The sequence below is a fragment of the Echiichthys vipera genome, assembly GCF_963691815.1.
Source record: "Echiichthys vipera genome assembly, chromosome: 1".
Lineage (NCBI taxonomy): Eukaryota > Metazoa > Chordata > Actinopteri > Perciformes > Trachinidae > Echiichthys > Echiichthys vipera.
Genome location: NC_139826.1, coordinates 16,935,842 through 16,951,077, shown reverse-complemented (window position 1 = coordinate 16,951,077; position 15,236 = coordinate 16,935,842). Strand labels below are relative to the sequence as shown.

Genomic DNA, 15,236 nt, shown 5'->3' with positions numbered 1-15,236 from the left:
GGAGTTAGTTGATGGGTTATTTATCAGTTTTGGTCTCTCTGCGTTCAGTGTAGGAAATGGTCCAGTGGAGGAGTTCAGTACAAACAAATCTTTAACAATAAATAAATACCGAATCACCATTTTCACTGCAGTGAAACTTTGGCTGAAACTCAGCTGTGATACACTTTAGGTTATTTCCTCATTAAAAGCTCTGTCCTCAACAATATTAACATGAACTTGATGTGCAGTGCTTGTGTAGCTAGTTTTGTACTGACGTGAACTTCAGAATCCGAATGAACGTCACATCAGTATGAACGGTGATTGATGATAGAGATTTTCACCTCTACGGGCCTGACGTGTTAGCTTGGCGCAGGGACTTGAATTTTAATTTTTCTTTTAGAGTCAGGGGTTGTAAGTGCTTTTGAGCCTGAGTCCTCTGGAACGCTATTTCAGTAAATCCCTCCAAAATGGTGGGCTCGTTCAATTTCAGCACCTGATTTTCTATTTCTACCACATGTTATATTATTATATAGTATGTAAAACAAAAAAAGATATGAAGTGGGTGTTTTTTGTTTAAAAGTAAGGCTTAGTAACACAAGTAAAGTATTGCCAAATTCTGGTTGTTTGACTTTTCTTGGCCTACCTAACTAGATAAAAACTCATTTTTATATATATAATATATTGAGTGTATCTTACCTTGCCTAACAAATGTCTGACTGGTGTCCAGCAGCACTTCACAACCCTCCACGATCATCCGCTCAATTGCTAGGTTCTTCCTTATGTTCTCCGTCTCACTCACCTCGTCATGCATGATTCTGAAAGGACAGGATTAATTCAGGCATTCAAGCAAGTATGCATTCACTGTACAGCATGTGTACGCTTACTGTTCATTTGATTTGATTTGTTATTGTTTGTTTTATGCCTCTTCATGATGTTGTCTCTCCAACTTCTTTGAGTAGTAAATATACCGGATTGTACTTTCGGCTATATTTGCAATTGCTTTATTGACTGGCTGACGGTAGAGCTACCTTGAGAGTTCTTCTAGTTTTGACTTGGCGTAGTCCAAACTGTTTCTCTCCACATGCTCATGGGGAGTGTGAGCCAGCAACTCATGCAGCGTCAGGATGTAACGAGGGATCTGAAAGAGCGGAAAGAGAGATGTTTAAACCACTTGTTGAAATGGTATCTTTAATCGTTTTATGTTAAAATGTACACTTCAAACTTTGAAAGGTTAATGGATTACAAGCTTTTTAGAAAGCAGTGTCATTACCTGAGAACTAATAATGCTGCCATGTTTGTTCACTTTCACCCTGAAACATTATATTTCCTTTATTACCGCAACATCCACTTGTATGTCTTCACTGCAAACATGACTCCCAGCCTTGCTTGTCTGCTGTGGATGTAGCTTTGAAATCCTAAATTAAGTTGAACACACATTGTTGTGTAATGGCGCTACAATTGTTTACACATCATCTCATAACTGAAAACTACGAAACACGGGACAACTTTTCTATGGTGACATCTCACGATGATCAATTTCTTGATAACTTATATTTAAAATATTATATTGATTGCTTGATATAAGATTTCTTACTAAAGATGATCTAAATTGATTTTATAACAGCCATAACTGTTGCATTACTGATGTGTGACTATGACAAAAGTTGGAAAGCTGATGCACTGATGCACTTTGGTGTTTAAATGCTACCCCTGTTGCCCTGATGGGGGAGCCAAGATTAACAGTCAACATGTTTATAATTAAATTCCATCCTTCAGAAATCAGTGGCCCAGTTTAGACCAAACCAGAATGACAAATACTGTCACATGGGCATGTGTCTATCTTTTAAAGGCCTTGAAGGCAGCTGCATAAATCTCAGTAACAATAAACAAATACAACTATGCATATAAATGAAACTACAGGCCCTATAAGGCACTATAATAAAGCTCTAACTCATAAGTGTTATGCCAAACAACACTGAGTGATTTTGACAAACCATGGTACAATATGACATCCGGTTAGTAGGTGACAGATTTGTAAAGTCAGAAATGTGATTAGCCACAGTTGTTAGATGAGATTTGAAGGGAAGGCTTTGTATTGCTTTACAATACTAAAACCGTGGTTGGTTTATTCTAGTCTGGGCTTCAGAAAAGTAAATACAATACTGCATACCATTTACCAGTGTTACTGGTAAATGGTATGAGCTAAAAAACCTGTAATTTACAGGCTTAACACGTGCCACAGAAGACTTTATGGAACTGTCTCTGGATTTTGTAATAACAGTTCACACTGTAACTTCGGACTGTCACCTGAAACATGGGATAAGTGAGGAAGGTCTCTAATGTCCTCTCCTCACAGTCAGGCTTGGCCTCGTACTGCTTCAGCAGTTTGTCGAAGTCTCGGTTCTGTTTGCAGTGGGCCAGGATCTGCAGGCTGTACTGGTGGTTTCTCACAAACTCCTGGTAGATGTTCAGCATTGGCAGCAAGATGTCAAACAGGTCCGCTTTAAAGAGAAACAGAAATCTGCATGAATATAAACAGCCTGTTTTGTTTAGTTCTCTCAAACAGTACAGTTTCCTGAGTATTATTGGTAAAATAGTTTATCTATCAAAGATAACCCACAGTGACAAAAGGTGACAATGAGCGAGGGCTAAAAACAAAGGCTATTTCTTACAGATAATTATTTTCTGTATTTGTGAATATATAACATAAAATATAAAATACATATAATATTTTTAAATAGGATTTTGGTTGGTATGAGTTCCACTAGGGCTTCAACTGTTTTTATTATCCATTAAACTCAATGGATGTATCATTTGGTCTATTAGAGGTCAGAAAATAGTGGGAAATGTCCACCCCAGTTTCTCAAAGTCGCATGTGATATATTTCAATCTCTTGTTTTTTCAGTCTCAATCCAAAAGATATTCAGTTTAATTTGATATAAAACAGATAAAAACAGCAAATCTTCAAATTTGAATTGAATGCCATTTTTGCATGAAAATTACTTTAAAGTCATAATCCGTAAGATTTGAGATACGTTGTTTCTAGTGGCCACTTTGGCGGTTAGATGTAACTGCAGGCGAGCCTCAGGGACCTCATCTCCCAGAGTTGCTTTCGAACAGTGTCGACTATATGACGTCAGTAGATTAGCAGCTCTCACCTGCGCGATGTGGCGTGATGCCTTCACATGCTCTGCACTGATAGGAGGTCCAGAGAGAGAAGGGGAACGACTAACCTTGCGGTGCATTTGAGTTTAGCGAGGGAGAGTCGCCACAGACAGATGGTATTTCTCGGCAAAGCAGCAAATACAAGTGCTTTCATTAGTGGGTCATATGCTCAATCACCATTGTTTTAACTCACTCTTTTATGGATAGTTACTTAAAAGACAATTAACTAGATGGAAATCTTATGGACTATAACTTTAACGCTTAACTGATTATCAAAATAGTTGTCAAATATCAACTAATCAATTAGTTGACAAATCGTTGCAGTTGCCACAAACCATCCTCCTTAATAATGGGCTGTTGGCAAAAGTCTCACGGGTGAGACTTTGGATTTGGGTGAATTGACCCTTAAACAAATTCCAACAAAAACAAGCCTAATGTTGCACTGTGTGTGCGTGACTGAGGGGTCGCCTCTGTGTCTCTTACCCAACACCAGTGTCGGCCAGCTGGCTATCCGGGCCTTCAGGCCCTGGTAGAAGATCTGATGGAGGAACATGATGGTCTCACTGATAAAAGAAATAAGCAAAATGGTGGTCATGAGTTATTGTTTCTCCCTCCTTGTCCACAGCTGCCATCCCCACTGCGCCGAGTCACACCACCATCACAACCAGTCTCACCACCAGCCACCTGTTAAGGAAGATGCTGCTGACGTCATCGTGAGTGATGGGCGGCTTCTTAGAGCTGGCGGCCATGCGGAGCGGCCGCAAGAAGTTGTTGACCAGGATGTGTAGTTGCTGGACGTATTCGGCCTCGGCCTCCAGCATACTAAATACCACCTGGTTCCTCTTCCTCATGCTCTCAGCGTGAGGTGAGCGGATGTAGTCCTGGATAATAGTTTTCCACTTCCTGCGGCAAATCCAACCTCGCAGGAAACTCTGGACCTGTTATGAAAAAGGTTATAGCACAAAAGTTAAGCTACGGTGTGTGTGTGTGTGTGTGTGTGTGTGTGTGTGTGTGTGTGTGTGTGTGTGTGTGTGTGTGTGTGTGTGTGTGTGTGTGTGTGTGTGTGTGTGTGTGTGTGTGTGTGTGTGTGTGTGTGTGTGTGTGTGTGTGAATTTGGGACTATGCTGAAGTAATCCTGTGGGTTTTGGGAGGGTTTTACTAGCCTAATAAGTCGAATAATTATTTAGTCCTTCTTTGTCCTGCAACTTTGGGAAAAAATGTGGCGATATCTAATATTAACTGGATAACATAACATGTTAATATACTGATGTCATAATCTGACATTAAAACAGTATTTCATAAAAAATTAGGTGAGGGAAACTGGATTCCGGTAGAGTCACTTAACTTCTACTGTCATTAATATCTTGAAGCTGTCTGTTCCCTCTATAAAGACAAGCTAAAGGTAGCTCTCGTTTGGGGCGTCACTGTGTTAGCAGCTAGAGAATTCCACATGTTTATACTAAAACCTAGTGGAAACCTCCGGGTCTAAGAAATGAAGCCAATGCGGAAGTGCCAAAAATGAAGGTTACAATTTAATTACCCTAGTTCTATTAGCACACATGGGTCTCTCGTTGCTCTGTTCCATGGAGCTGAAATAATCAGCCATCAGTGGACCAAGAGAAAAAGGATGGCAGACATCATATTCAGGTAGGTACGTCCTGTTTGGCGTTTATGAAAATTTCAGTGGGTGAATGCATGCTGTTTATTGGAGGAGCGTATTACTCATAGAGTCCAATACTATAGAATAGATATAGATATAACTGCAGTTCACTAAGTGGCCACTTGAGGCCATTAAGGCTCCAAAACCGAGGAGAGAGAGATGTTAAAATGCTCAACTTTACAGCAGAAACATGTTTACAACCTGGTACAAAAAAGCGGTTTTGGTCTCTACAGCTAATTTCAATATTCTGATACTGCAGCTCTCCCTCAATATGTTCAATAGGAACTCACTCTCTCTCTCTCGCTCTCTCTCTCTCTCTCTCTCTCTCTCTCTCTCTCTCTCTCTCTCCCAACATTAGCATTTATTTGGAGTTGTGTTTCTGCTGACCTGAAAAACTCCAATATTCATTCTTCTTTAAGCTATATGTTGGTCTTCACCAGCCCCTGAGAACAATATCTATTTAGCCGGTAAATGTTCCACCATCTGCCGCTTGTCACTTGTCGCTTGAGTGTGTGGCTGGAAACAATTGTTGTTGAGAGCGTTGAGAGTGAACCAAAACAAAATAGTTATGGGCAGGAATACTGAGCTCAAATACACTAAAATGTTCCGTAGAGCTGAGGGGAACTAATAATCGGGTTATGATTATCTATAGGTTCGTCACCTTTGAAATAACTGTCTTTCCAAAACTTTCCAAACTCTCCAGCTTTATTAAGGAGCTGGCAGCTGCTTCAGTAGAGTTGAAGACAGAACAAGCCTGTGATTGTAGTGGATCAGGAGCGCCCTGCTGTGTGCGTGAGTGTGAGCTTACCCGAATATATGAAGGTTACAGTAAAATTAAAACCTGCAGGTGCCTAGATATGCTGTAGTGTTTAAAAAACCTGTTTCAGAAACCATACGTATACGTAGCCGTGCTTTCTTCTTTAAAACTGCTAAGCACCAAAGCAGTCGGATCTCACCTTTTTGATCTTCTTGATCTCGGTGTCATCTTCACTGTGAGGCACCTCTGGATTTGACTGGATCTTTTCATTGTCCTTGAGCAGTCCAGCGATCTGAAATCCCACACAAATCAAACATTGCAGTGACTGAGTGGGCAAAGATGAGTACCTCACACTGCAGTTATAATCCTACTCAAAATATTGATCATGTCATATTTTCTGACTACACTCTGCGTTTTTATTATGGTACGGTCAAAATGTACAATGGTCCGATTATGAAGTTATGAACTGGCTCACTAAGCTGAGCTGCTTCTGAACAGCGTCAAAGTCAACATTGGACTCGTGCATTGACAAGAGTGTAACATTGTGATATAAATAGTATCGCAAAGTGTTGACCGTTGCGATGGCTGCTTGTGAATTGTGGATTCTATATGAAGGAAAGAAAACATTTTGGAGGATTATGGGGATTATGTGGATGCTAGCAACGTTACAGCTAGCATTAGCAAGAACACGCAAGACAACAACACGGATCTTTAAAACTTTATCCAGCCATGTCTAAGCTACAACTCAGATAGGTAAACACAACATCTATAGTTAAAGTCAAGTTCAAAGTAATGGCTTTTGTGACAGGATCAATACATTAGTTTATTTGTTTATACAGTAGGTACATATTTTATATCTACTGTGTCTATTGGAAAAGTAATTAAACACAATCCGCGACCCGACCCCGGATAAGCGGTTGAAGATGAGATGAGATGAGATGACATGTTATTCTGAAATGATACATTTGTCTTCCATTTTTTTTCCCATGCCACAATATGAAGTAATAAAATAAAAATACTTGGGATTCCCTGGTCTTTTATGAAATATATCTATTTTGAAAGTAAACATCAGGGACACTTTTATAGAATTAGCTCATTTTAATTTATCATGTAAAATAAATGTCTTCATTAAACAGATGCTGAGAACTTGATTTCATGATATCAAACTGAACTGCACCGAATCATTATGAATTATATATTTCCCTGAATTGTGTTGTTGCCCATGTGTCTAGATACGCACCGGCCCATTTTATAAGGGAGAGATGCAAAACCCTATTATTTTATTCACTGTTTTTTTTTACTTGATTTTTGTTCAACTTAGTTACCATCCATTAACTGGTTTCGAATAATTTATATATAAACAAACTTTTCCACTGCATCAATATGAATTTTATTCAATCCTGATTCATTTACTTCCATTAGGCTGAGAAAGTGTATGAATAAGAATAGACCAGAGAAACACAAAACAACCGAAAATCCATTATTACTACATGTTTTAGCCATGAAAAGTGAGACAGTTGATTATCATTTTGTGGTGCAGGCTGCAGTATTAGGTACAAAAGAGGCTGATTCATGCATATTGAAAACATTCAATTCAATTGGAGCTATCCATTAGCACATTGAAGAGAGATGCATTTGATCTAGTTTAGTCTGAATAATTAGGATACAAAACGCTCAACAGTATTGCAGAGTCTCTAACAAGGACATCCCGGGGGTGCTGCGACACTCGCTATGAACTCACAACATTGTGATTTGGAATCTGGGTCTTGACCTTTGTCCATTGCCATTGTTCTCTTTATACTCTGTCCTGGCTACTTTCACTTCCATCTCTTCTCTCTCTGTCTCTCCACTGTGTGCCATACAGTAACACAAAACACACTCACTGGTAGCATGAAAATAAAAGGCAAGTTACCTCTGATTTTAGCCGCTCTATCTCGATTTCCCCATCCTCTATCTGTTGTCGAAGTTGCTTGGCAACCGTTTTTTCCGTCTCCACTATTTGGAGTAGATGGAGATACTTCTGCATGAGGGTCTCATGCTCTGTAGCCAGGTTCCTGTAACTATACAGACACACACAGACATTGTAAGGACCTCATTAACGCATGTTTCATGTGCTCTCCATAGATTTATGAAAGCAAAAGCAGACTTCTGATCAGCATATGCTTGAACCACAGACCTTACGTCCACACCGAGCGCAGGCACTTATGCAACCAATTCTTCAAATACTTACAGGCTCAGCAAACCATGTGTAAAGCCTGCTTCTGCAGGAACAATAATTATGAGCATTACCCAGTTTAACAAAGGGTTTTAGTGTAATTTGATTGAACATTGCACAACAGCTTGTTAAAGTGGAAAGGTGTTGAAATAAATCAGTAGAAAAAAAGAAATTCAAAGCATTAGAATATGGCACCCAGAAACCTTGATAAAAGCAATAAAACTATATATAATTGTCCTGCTGTGTGTTACATGCAACTTAGGGCCAGTGCTGCTGCCTTGACAGAGTACTCATCAATGTAATCTTCAATAATTCCAATCAATTGACCTTTCGCCATACAAATGCACATTGCTGACATTTAGAGTGATTGCATCGCTTGACTTTCATGACCCTCTTTTGTCTCTGAATCTTAAAGGGGCATTTTGCTCATAATTTTACAGTAGAAAAGAACGATGGAAGTCTCTGAGACCAACTTAAATCACATTGAGTCATCCCTTTTTGTAGTCAAAAGTGTCAACATTGTTTTATAAATGGTGACAGCATCTGGCAGGCTGTCGAGGCAGAGATAAAGAAACCGCTCTATCCTACATGTCATGGGCAGACAACATGTTGTCCGTGTTACAGTTACAAAGTCGTAAAACCATTTTATTTAATGGGTTAGCCAGGTTAGTCAGGTTAGCCAGGATAGCCATGGGGTCATCCCTATGTTCCCCGGTTCCCTCAACCATTGTGAGAGATACCAGCTGCTGTTTTTTTGCGATTACAAACATTGTAGCAACATGTCCATGGAGGAAAGATGGACCCCACTGTGTGTACGATTATTTGATGAGACACAAATAAGACGGAAGTGAGAATAACCAGTACGTTCCTACAGCTGAAATTTCCGAACTCAGCTGCAGCTGAGTAGCTACTTAGTTGGCTAACAAACTACAAACTAACGTTAGCAGTGCAGGTTTCCCCTGTGAATGTTTGTTTGATTACTCGTTCAACAAGCTAAGTTGCAGGAGAAGACTTGTGTTCATATTTGTATGTTAGATAAGAAGGACACTTTAGCAGGAAAGTGGTTGTTCTAAGTCTGTGGCTCTTGTGTAAGTCTAGTCAGCTGCTGTCTGTTTCAGTGTGACCGTCTGCTCTGCCAATGATAAAATGCTGATTTGATTGGCTGTATTAAAATAAGGTCCCCATCTATGTAGACAGTGTCTGAATGGTAACCCTAGATTTACGAAAACTCTCCCGAGACATGCTTCTCTGTGACCAATATGTTGGGACCACATTCCACATTTCAACAAAGATATACATTTCAACAGGATCACAACTGTTCCAGAGCATCCGGTGTCTCAATTTAACGAGTGACCATGTTAACTGGAGACTTACAGCCAAATGTGTCCGCGGTTCCTCATAAAATGCAAATGTTTGGCGTAGATATAAACATAGACAAGTATGTATTACATGCCTTTATGAAGACACCTATACATGTTCGTTTTGTGTTGTCTATAGCTGCCTTCACTACGGACAGCCACAACACATTCGACTGAGAGTCACCAGTTAACAAGGTCACTCTTTAAACCAAAACACTGGTGGTGTCAACGGCCGTCTGTTGACAACCACTGAACCAACTACATGATTCAAAATGCCCGTGTTTGTAGCACTCTTTTTAAAACTCAAAAGATAAGCATTTGACCATCTCTACATGACCACAGTGGCGTAATTCTAAGCATCTAGTGACTTGTATGCTCTTATATTCGGCCACAGCATGAATTTTTGGGCTACTTGTTTATGTCCTCTATCCACTCACTAATACAGTAACACACAGATCTATAAGTGTGTCAATATTTGTCAAAGTCAATTTGTCCTGATAGGATTCACAATCTTTGCTGGTTAATGTCTTTGCATAGCTTGACAAGCTATTGCACACTATGTACGTCATCATTGTAGTGTCAATTAGTTGAAGAATTACAAGCTTATCTATGGTTGGTACAGTTTTTCAACCTGATTCAATTTTCTACGTCACAGGGTATACACACACCCACACACACACTCACACACAGACACACATACACACACAAAGGAACATTCTCAACAATATCTTCATCCCCAGCTGAATGTGCGTAAGTAGGTGAGAGGTCATGCGTGAGAGGTACCTGGCCTGTGTGATGGCAGCCACCCACTCATCACAGTCCTTGACATCCTCCGTGCGCAGCTCCAAAGCCTTCTGGTTGTCATGATTGAATGTGACGGTAAAGTAGTACTGGAAATCAACATGATAGAAAGAGTCATATATTTGTTCAGCATATAGAGACAATCAGAATATATGAAAGGGTTTTAGTGAAAGGTGATGAAAGACAGTGTTTCCTTGATGGTCTGCAGGAAAACTTTGCATGATTCATCATTACTGACGGGCTTTTTCTTAAACCTACATCTTGCTAAAAATTGAAGTTGTACATATACGCATACACATGTATGTGTATGATCGAGTAGGAGAGAGATCCTGAGGGAGAAGTCTTGAGAAAATCATTATAAAGCCTCTGTGCATTCTGCCTGTAACCTGGCAACTCACCTCTGAATCGGTGGGAGCCTCTCAAATGACGCCACGTTTTGTTTTCCTTGCCGTCCCAGTGATTTGGCTGCATTTTACTGGCACTAACACCTCTGAGTCCTCACCCGTTTTTACTCCCTCACCAATTATCTCCAGTGACTCTACAGCCTTAAAGGTTCAGTTATGGCAATTACGGCAAATGCATGTGGAATTGTTTTCTAATAGGCTTATCAGATAAAATCCTCCAATCAGCAAAGTGGTGGCCATTGCAAAAATAGTACAGACAGCCTATTTGTGGTAAAAAACGCATTCAATTATATAACACTGATGCATTGTAAATAGACCCCCACAAATCCAATATATTGGATTTTTTATCCCTCCCAAATGCCAAGAGCAAATCATTTGTGAAGGGGAGTTATGTTCCATATTTCCTGATGAGCAGCAGAATGGGCCTTTGTCAATAATGTGCTCCCCATCTACCGCTTCCTGTGAGCTGGTGTGTCAAGCCTTTTAGGCAGCTATATTTAGCTGCACCACTTTTTTTTTTTGCCACAGACGTTATCTCTCGGTAAGTGAGACAACATAACCGTAGTAAATCCTTGTTTAAAATCCATTTACTTATGTACTTATTATAATAATGGTGGCCTCAAATTACAAAACTTCAGAGCAATTTTGTCTCTATGAAACCGTTTTGATAGTTTAAAAATAAATTTAAAAAAATGCCTTTATTAATCATTGTTCAAAATGATCACTATTATACAAATAAACATTTACATATACCCTAATTTGATGTTTGGGGTCTTTGAGATGCAGGCGGTGTTCTGTTTAGAGTCCAGCTGTGAAACACAGTTAAATACATTTTATATGCTCTATATCTGTGATCAGTTCTTCTCTCACAGCACTACCCCTTTAAAAAAGTCCACTTGGATTCCTGTTGACTGACTGAATAACATACTGTCGATTTGTGAGACCCATATAACATATAAATCATGTTTTATCCCCTTTTATTTGGTGTAATAATAGCTTTATGGTCATTTCCATGTTTTGTCACCTTCAATGTGCAAATCCAGTGTTACCATTTCAATAGATTTCTACATACCTGTATAAGGTCAAACGAAAATCAAAAGACAAAAAATAATATGAGAGGTGCAACTGATAACATTGTTAAGTGGACGAATAATGTAAAAAGTAATAATGCAGCCACTGTTTCAAGAAAGTAGTGAAGAGTGACCACCCCCCACAAATATTATGACTGTGAATTCATCTTTTTTTTTTTTTTTAAATCTGACAGGTGCTAGCTCGATTACATTAACTGCCAGATCAACGTGCTATATACATGTTAACATTGCTGGTTGGAATTCTAACGTTTCAGTGTTTATTATTTCACACAGTGGTTGGGTCTGTGGTACCACTAACAATGAGGAAGCAAAGCCAGTGTACAACTAAACACAAGGGTTAAGTACATAACGCTGTTTGTGATAAGATGCATTAACAGACACTGGCACATTTCAACACAATTGCAAATATATTTGGAATACTGATACTCCACTATGCCAAAGACATAACGGACCACTTTTGATGCATGGATACATTCATTCAGTCTATACAAGTCATTAAGCCGCTTGCTTTGGTAGTGTTCTTTGCTACCTCTTTTCTGGACGCAAAAACACTGTGATTTCATTATAATGGCCACAATCATGTTTATAAAAAAATAATCCCTACGTTTCAAGACTATATTATACTTGAGAGCTTTCCTCCCCCTCGCCAAAGGCAGACCCCGCTGGATAGTTTGAACTACATTGTGGTAGTTTTACTAAGCAATGTAACATTCAGGTGAATATGCCTATGCAGGTGAATATCTTTTGAGCATGCAGTCATTTTTAAGGATATTCTGGACAGTTTCTGTCATTGTTTTGGATTGTTGCAATAATAAAAAACAGACATTTGCGTAAAGCAAGTTTATCTCCTATGTTGACAAGAGTATTACAAACGTGAAAAATATCCCCTTAAGGTACATTTAAAACAGATAAAAAATGTGTGATTAATATGAGTTATCTATGGACAATCATGGGAATAATAGCAATTGAATATTTGAATCTATTGACAGCCCTACTAGATTTTTTAAAAGTCTTCATGAAATAATTCAAAACAATTATAGTCCCATTCACCTCTCACCACCTCACATTTCTCATATGCCCATATCTGCTGTACTTGCTAAGTGAAGTACAATGCTAAGGCATGTTGTTGCACATTTCGTTGGCAAATGCCCTTTTTCAGATGCAAATAGGGGTTGCCATAGTAACTTTAGGCTTAAACGTAGCTCGCCTTCTAAATGGGGAATAAGAACATTTAAAAAGTAGAACACTTCAAAGAATACAATGAGAACGGAGAGACAGACGGAGAGGAAGGGAGAGAAGGATCTTTTGCCTTCTTGAGGAGTGAGGGCTATAAAAAGCGCCGTAGCCCTGTAAGGTGGCAGTTGGCTTGGCATCTATTCGCTGTATTGTCCCTCTCCCTGTCACAAACAGATAAGATCCAGCACTCACCCGGCCATTCCTCCTGCAGCTCTGACACACACACACACACACACACACACACACACACACACACACACACACACACACACACACGGACACACACACACGGACACACACACGGACACACACACAACACACACACACTCTACATGTACACACAGCACTGACAAGCTCAACAGAAATCTGTTCTAAAGTGTTTACAGTATGTAACAGGTTTAATGTCAGAAATGTATAGGAGCATTGCCTCAGATTACCTTTGCAGTCTGCTCATTGACTCAAGTGTCATTCTTTGTTTTTACAGAGTGGGGAAAGTGAAAAGGAAATCTGTATGCCCTCAGACACCTGAAGCATTGATCACTCTTTCTGTCCTCATTTCACCTTTTATAGATCCACACCGGCGTATGCAGGAGGACACTGAGACAAATGCAGACATCAAGCCACGCACATAGTCCCAAGATGTGCAGATGTGGACACATGCTGACATTTACACTGCTGTGATTTATTGCACACTACAAAGTGTGCAGTTCTCCCACATGAAAAGCACGTATTTTGTTAATTTGTGTGTGAAATTTTATATACCTGTGCAGAAAATTTTACACCCCCACACAAATAACACAAAACTGGGAGAATTTATTCCTGACACTTATTATATAAAGGGACACGTGCTGAACAGAAGACTGTGTTATGCTAATTGAAGGCTTTCAAATTCATTTAATTCACTGGTGAAATAAATTCTCTGGAGCAGCCTGTATGAGCAGCTGTCATCATAGATGTCACTCAGTCCGTGTTTTATCCCAGGACAAGAGCTCTTGTCCTGACATGGGTTTAAGGCTTAACTGTGAGCAAAGTTTAATAGTTTATGCTATAAGAGTGACTACTACTAAACAACAAAGTAGGTTGTAAGTCAGTGCTTTTCAAATCAACCCATATGACGATTACGAGCTCTTTCTGATCGGCTTACTAAAGTATGCGGGTGCAATGTGTAGTACCTGGCCACATGCGCTAAAAGATAGGGGGCAGCACTTCACTATCAGTGTAACAAATTAAACTGATGACACTATTCCAAACTGTGTAAAGTTAAACCCTGCAATGTGCTCAAACATGTGACTAAGATTCTGCATGAGACTGTTGCAATGGACTTATAGTCTGAGGGTGATGCGAAAGGAAGCAGAAGCGAGGCAGAGAGTGGCCCCGCAAGAACCTGCTGTGCCCAGCATCTTTCTCGCCAACCCCCGCGCTCTCATCGACAAGCCGGGTGATGCGAGAATGCAGATTACCATCCAGCGCACGGTTAGCTATGAAAGCGTGAGACATAGCGGCACGAAAACACCGCCACCTTAGCCATGGAGCTAGCAGACGACACACCCGCCGAGTCGACTCCACCTGTGCTTCCTATATTTTTGGCAGGAAAATGACAATTGTGGTTTTTTTCTCCTTAGGACTGTAACCCCCCCAAGAATGGTTTTGAATTGTGAATTGGTTCTGAAGCTGTATGGCGCCCTCTTGGTGACACTAATCCTGACAGCTCTGCCAACAAAGAGCAGAGGGCAAGTGTTTGAAGAACATGATGTGACAGAAGGGTTCACTTCCTCGGACAGCGACCGGGTACAGTTGATGAAAACAGCCACATACAGAAACTGTAAGAGCCACTATACAGTAGTCACTCAAAATGAATTTACTATGTGTCTTTCCTTTATTTGTCATTTTATACAGTAGAATATAAAATACAAATATTTTAACTAAGTATTATCTTTGGATAACCTCTAGTAAGCTAGTACGTTTTCAGCACTTAGCAGCTGAATGATAAAACAGATTTTCATTGACAATGTGTAAAAGTAAAATTTAGGTCTGACATTACAACATACATGCAATGCAGATATCATCAAACAATGTTTTAGAAAATAGATATTTTTATATATATTCAATGAGAATAGATTAATATGACCTGCTCAATCTGTGAACATCTACCGTCTGAGATGCCTGCACTCTATTCGATTTGATTTTCTCGAACCAATTTAAAAAAGAGACTGCCGATCCAAGCTGGCTAACTTCCGGCTTAGCCAAGTGCTAACTTGAATGGGGATAAAATGAACCAATCGTGTGGCTCTAATACTATATACTTGCCTAATGTTATCGGACCAGACCGATCAGAGGTTCCATCCATCCATTATCTGTGACTGCATAGCCTAATTGAGATCGAGGGGGGATGGAGCCGATCCCAGCTGATATTGGGCAAAAGCGTGGTATATGCTGGATAGGTCACAGGTATAACGCAGGCCTGACACTTGGAGACAGACAACCATTCGCACTCACATTCTGACCTACGGGCAATTTAGAGTCACCAATTAACCCTGGAAACACCTGCATGTCTTTGTACTGCGGAGAAC

General features: G+C 39.8%; 1 protein-coding gene across 2 annotated transcripts in view; it reads right to left on the bottom strand.

The window, feature by feature from the left end:
- The window catches only part of LOC310949809 (ras-specific guanine nucleotide-releasing factor 1-like), a gene marked incomplete at both ends in the record, with an annotated part of 33,672 nt that overhangs the window by 16,076 nt on the left and 2,360 nt on the right, over window positions 1–15,236 (bottom strand). For both annotated transcript variants that reach the window (XM_083917365.1, XM_083917364.1), the window contains 8 exons: window positions 676–794; window positions 1,008–1,117; window positions 2,287–2,480; window positions 3,628–3,707; window positions 3,829–4,082; window positions 5,761–5,853; window positions 7,474–7,621; window positions 9,918–10,024. In XM_083917365.1, coding sequence (XP_083773491.1) covers window positions 676–794; window positions 1,008–1,117; window positions 2,287–2,480; window positions 3,628–3,707; window positions 3,829–4,082; window positions 5,761–5,853; window positions 7,474–7,621; window positions 9,918–10,024 — 1,105 coding nt within the window. The remainder of the gene's footprint in view (window positions 1–675; window positions 795–1,007; window positions 1,118–2,286; window positions 2,481–3,627; window positions 3,708–3,828; window positions 4,083–5,760; window positions 5,854–7,473; window positions 7,622–9,917; window positions 10,025–15,236) is intronic.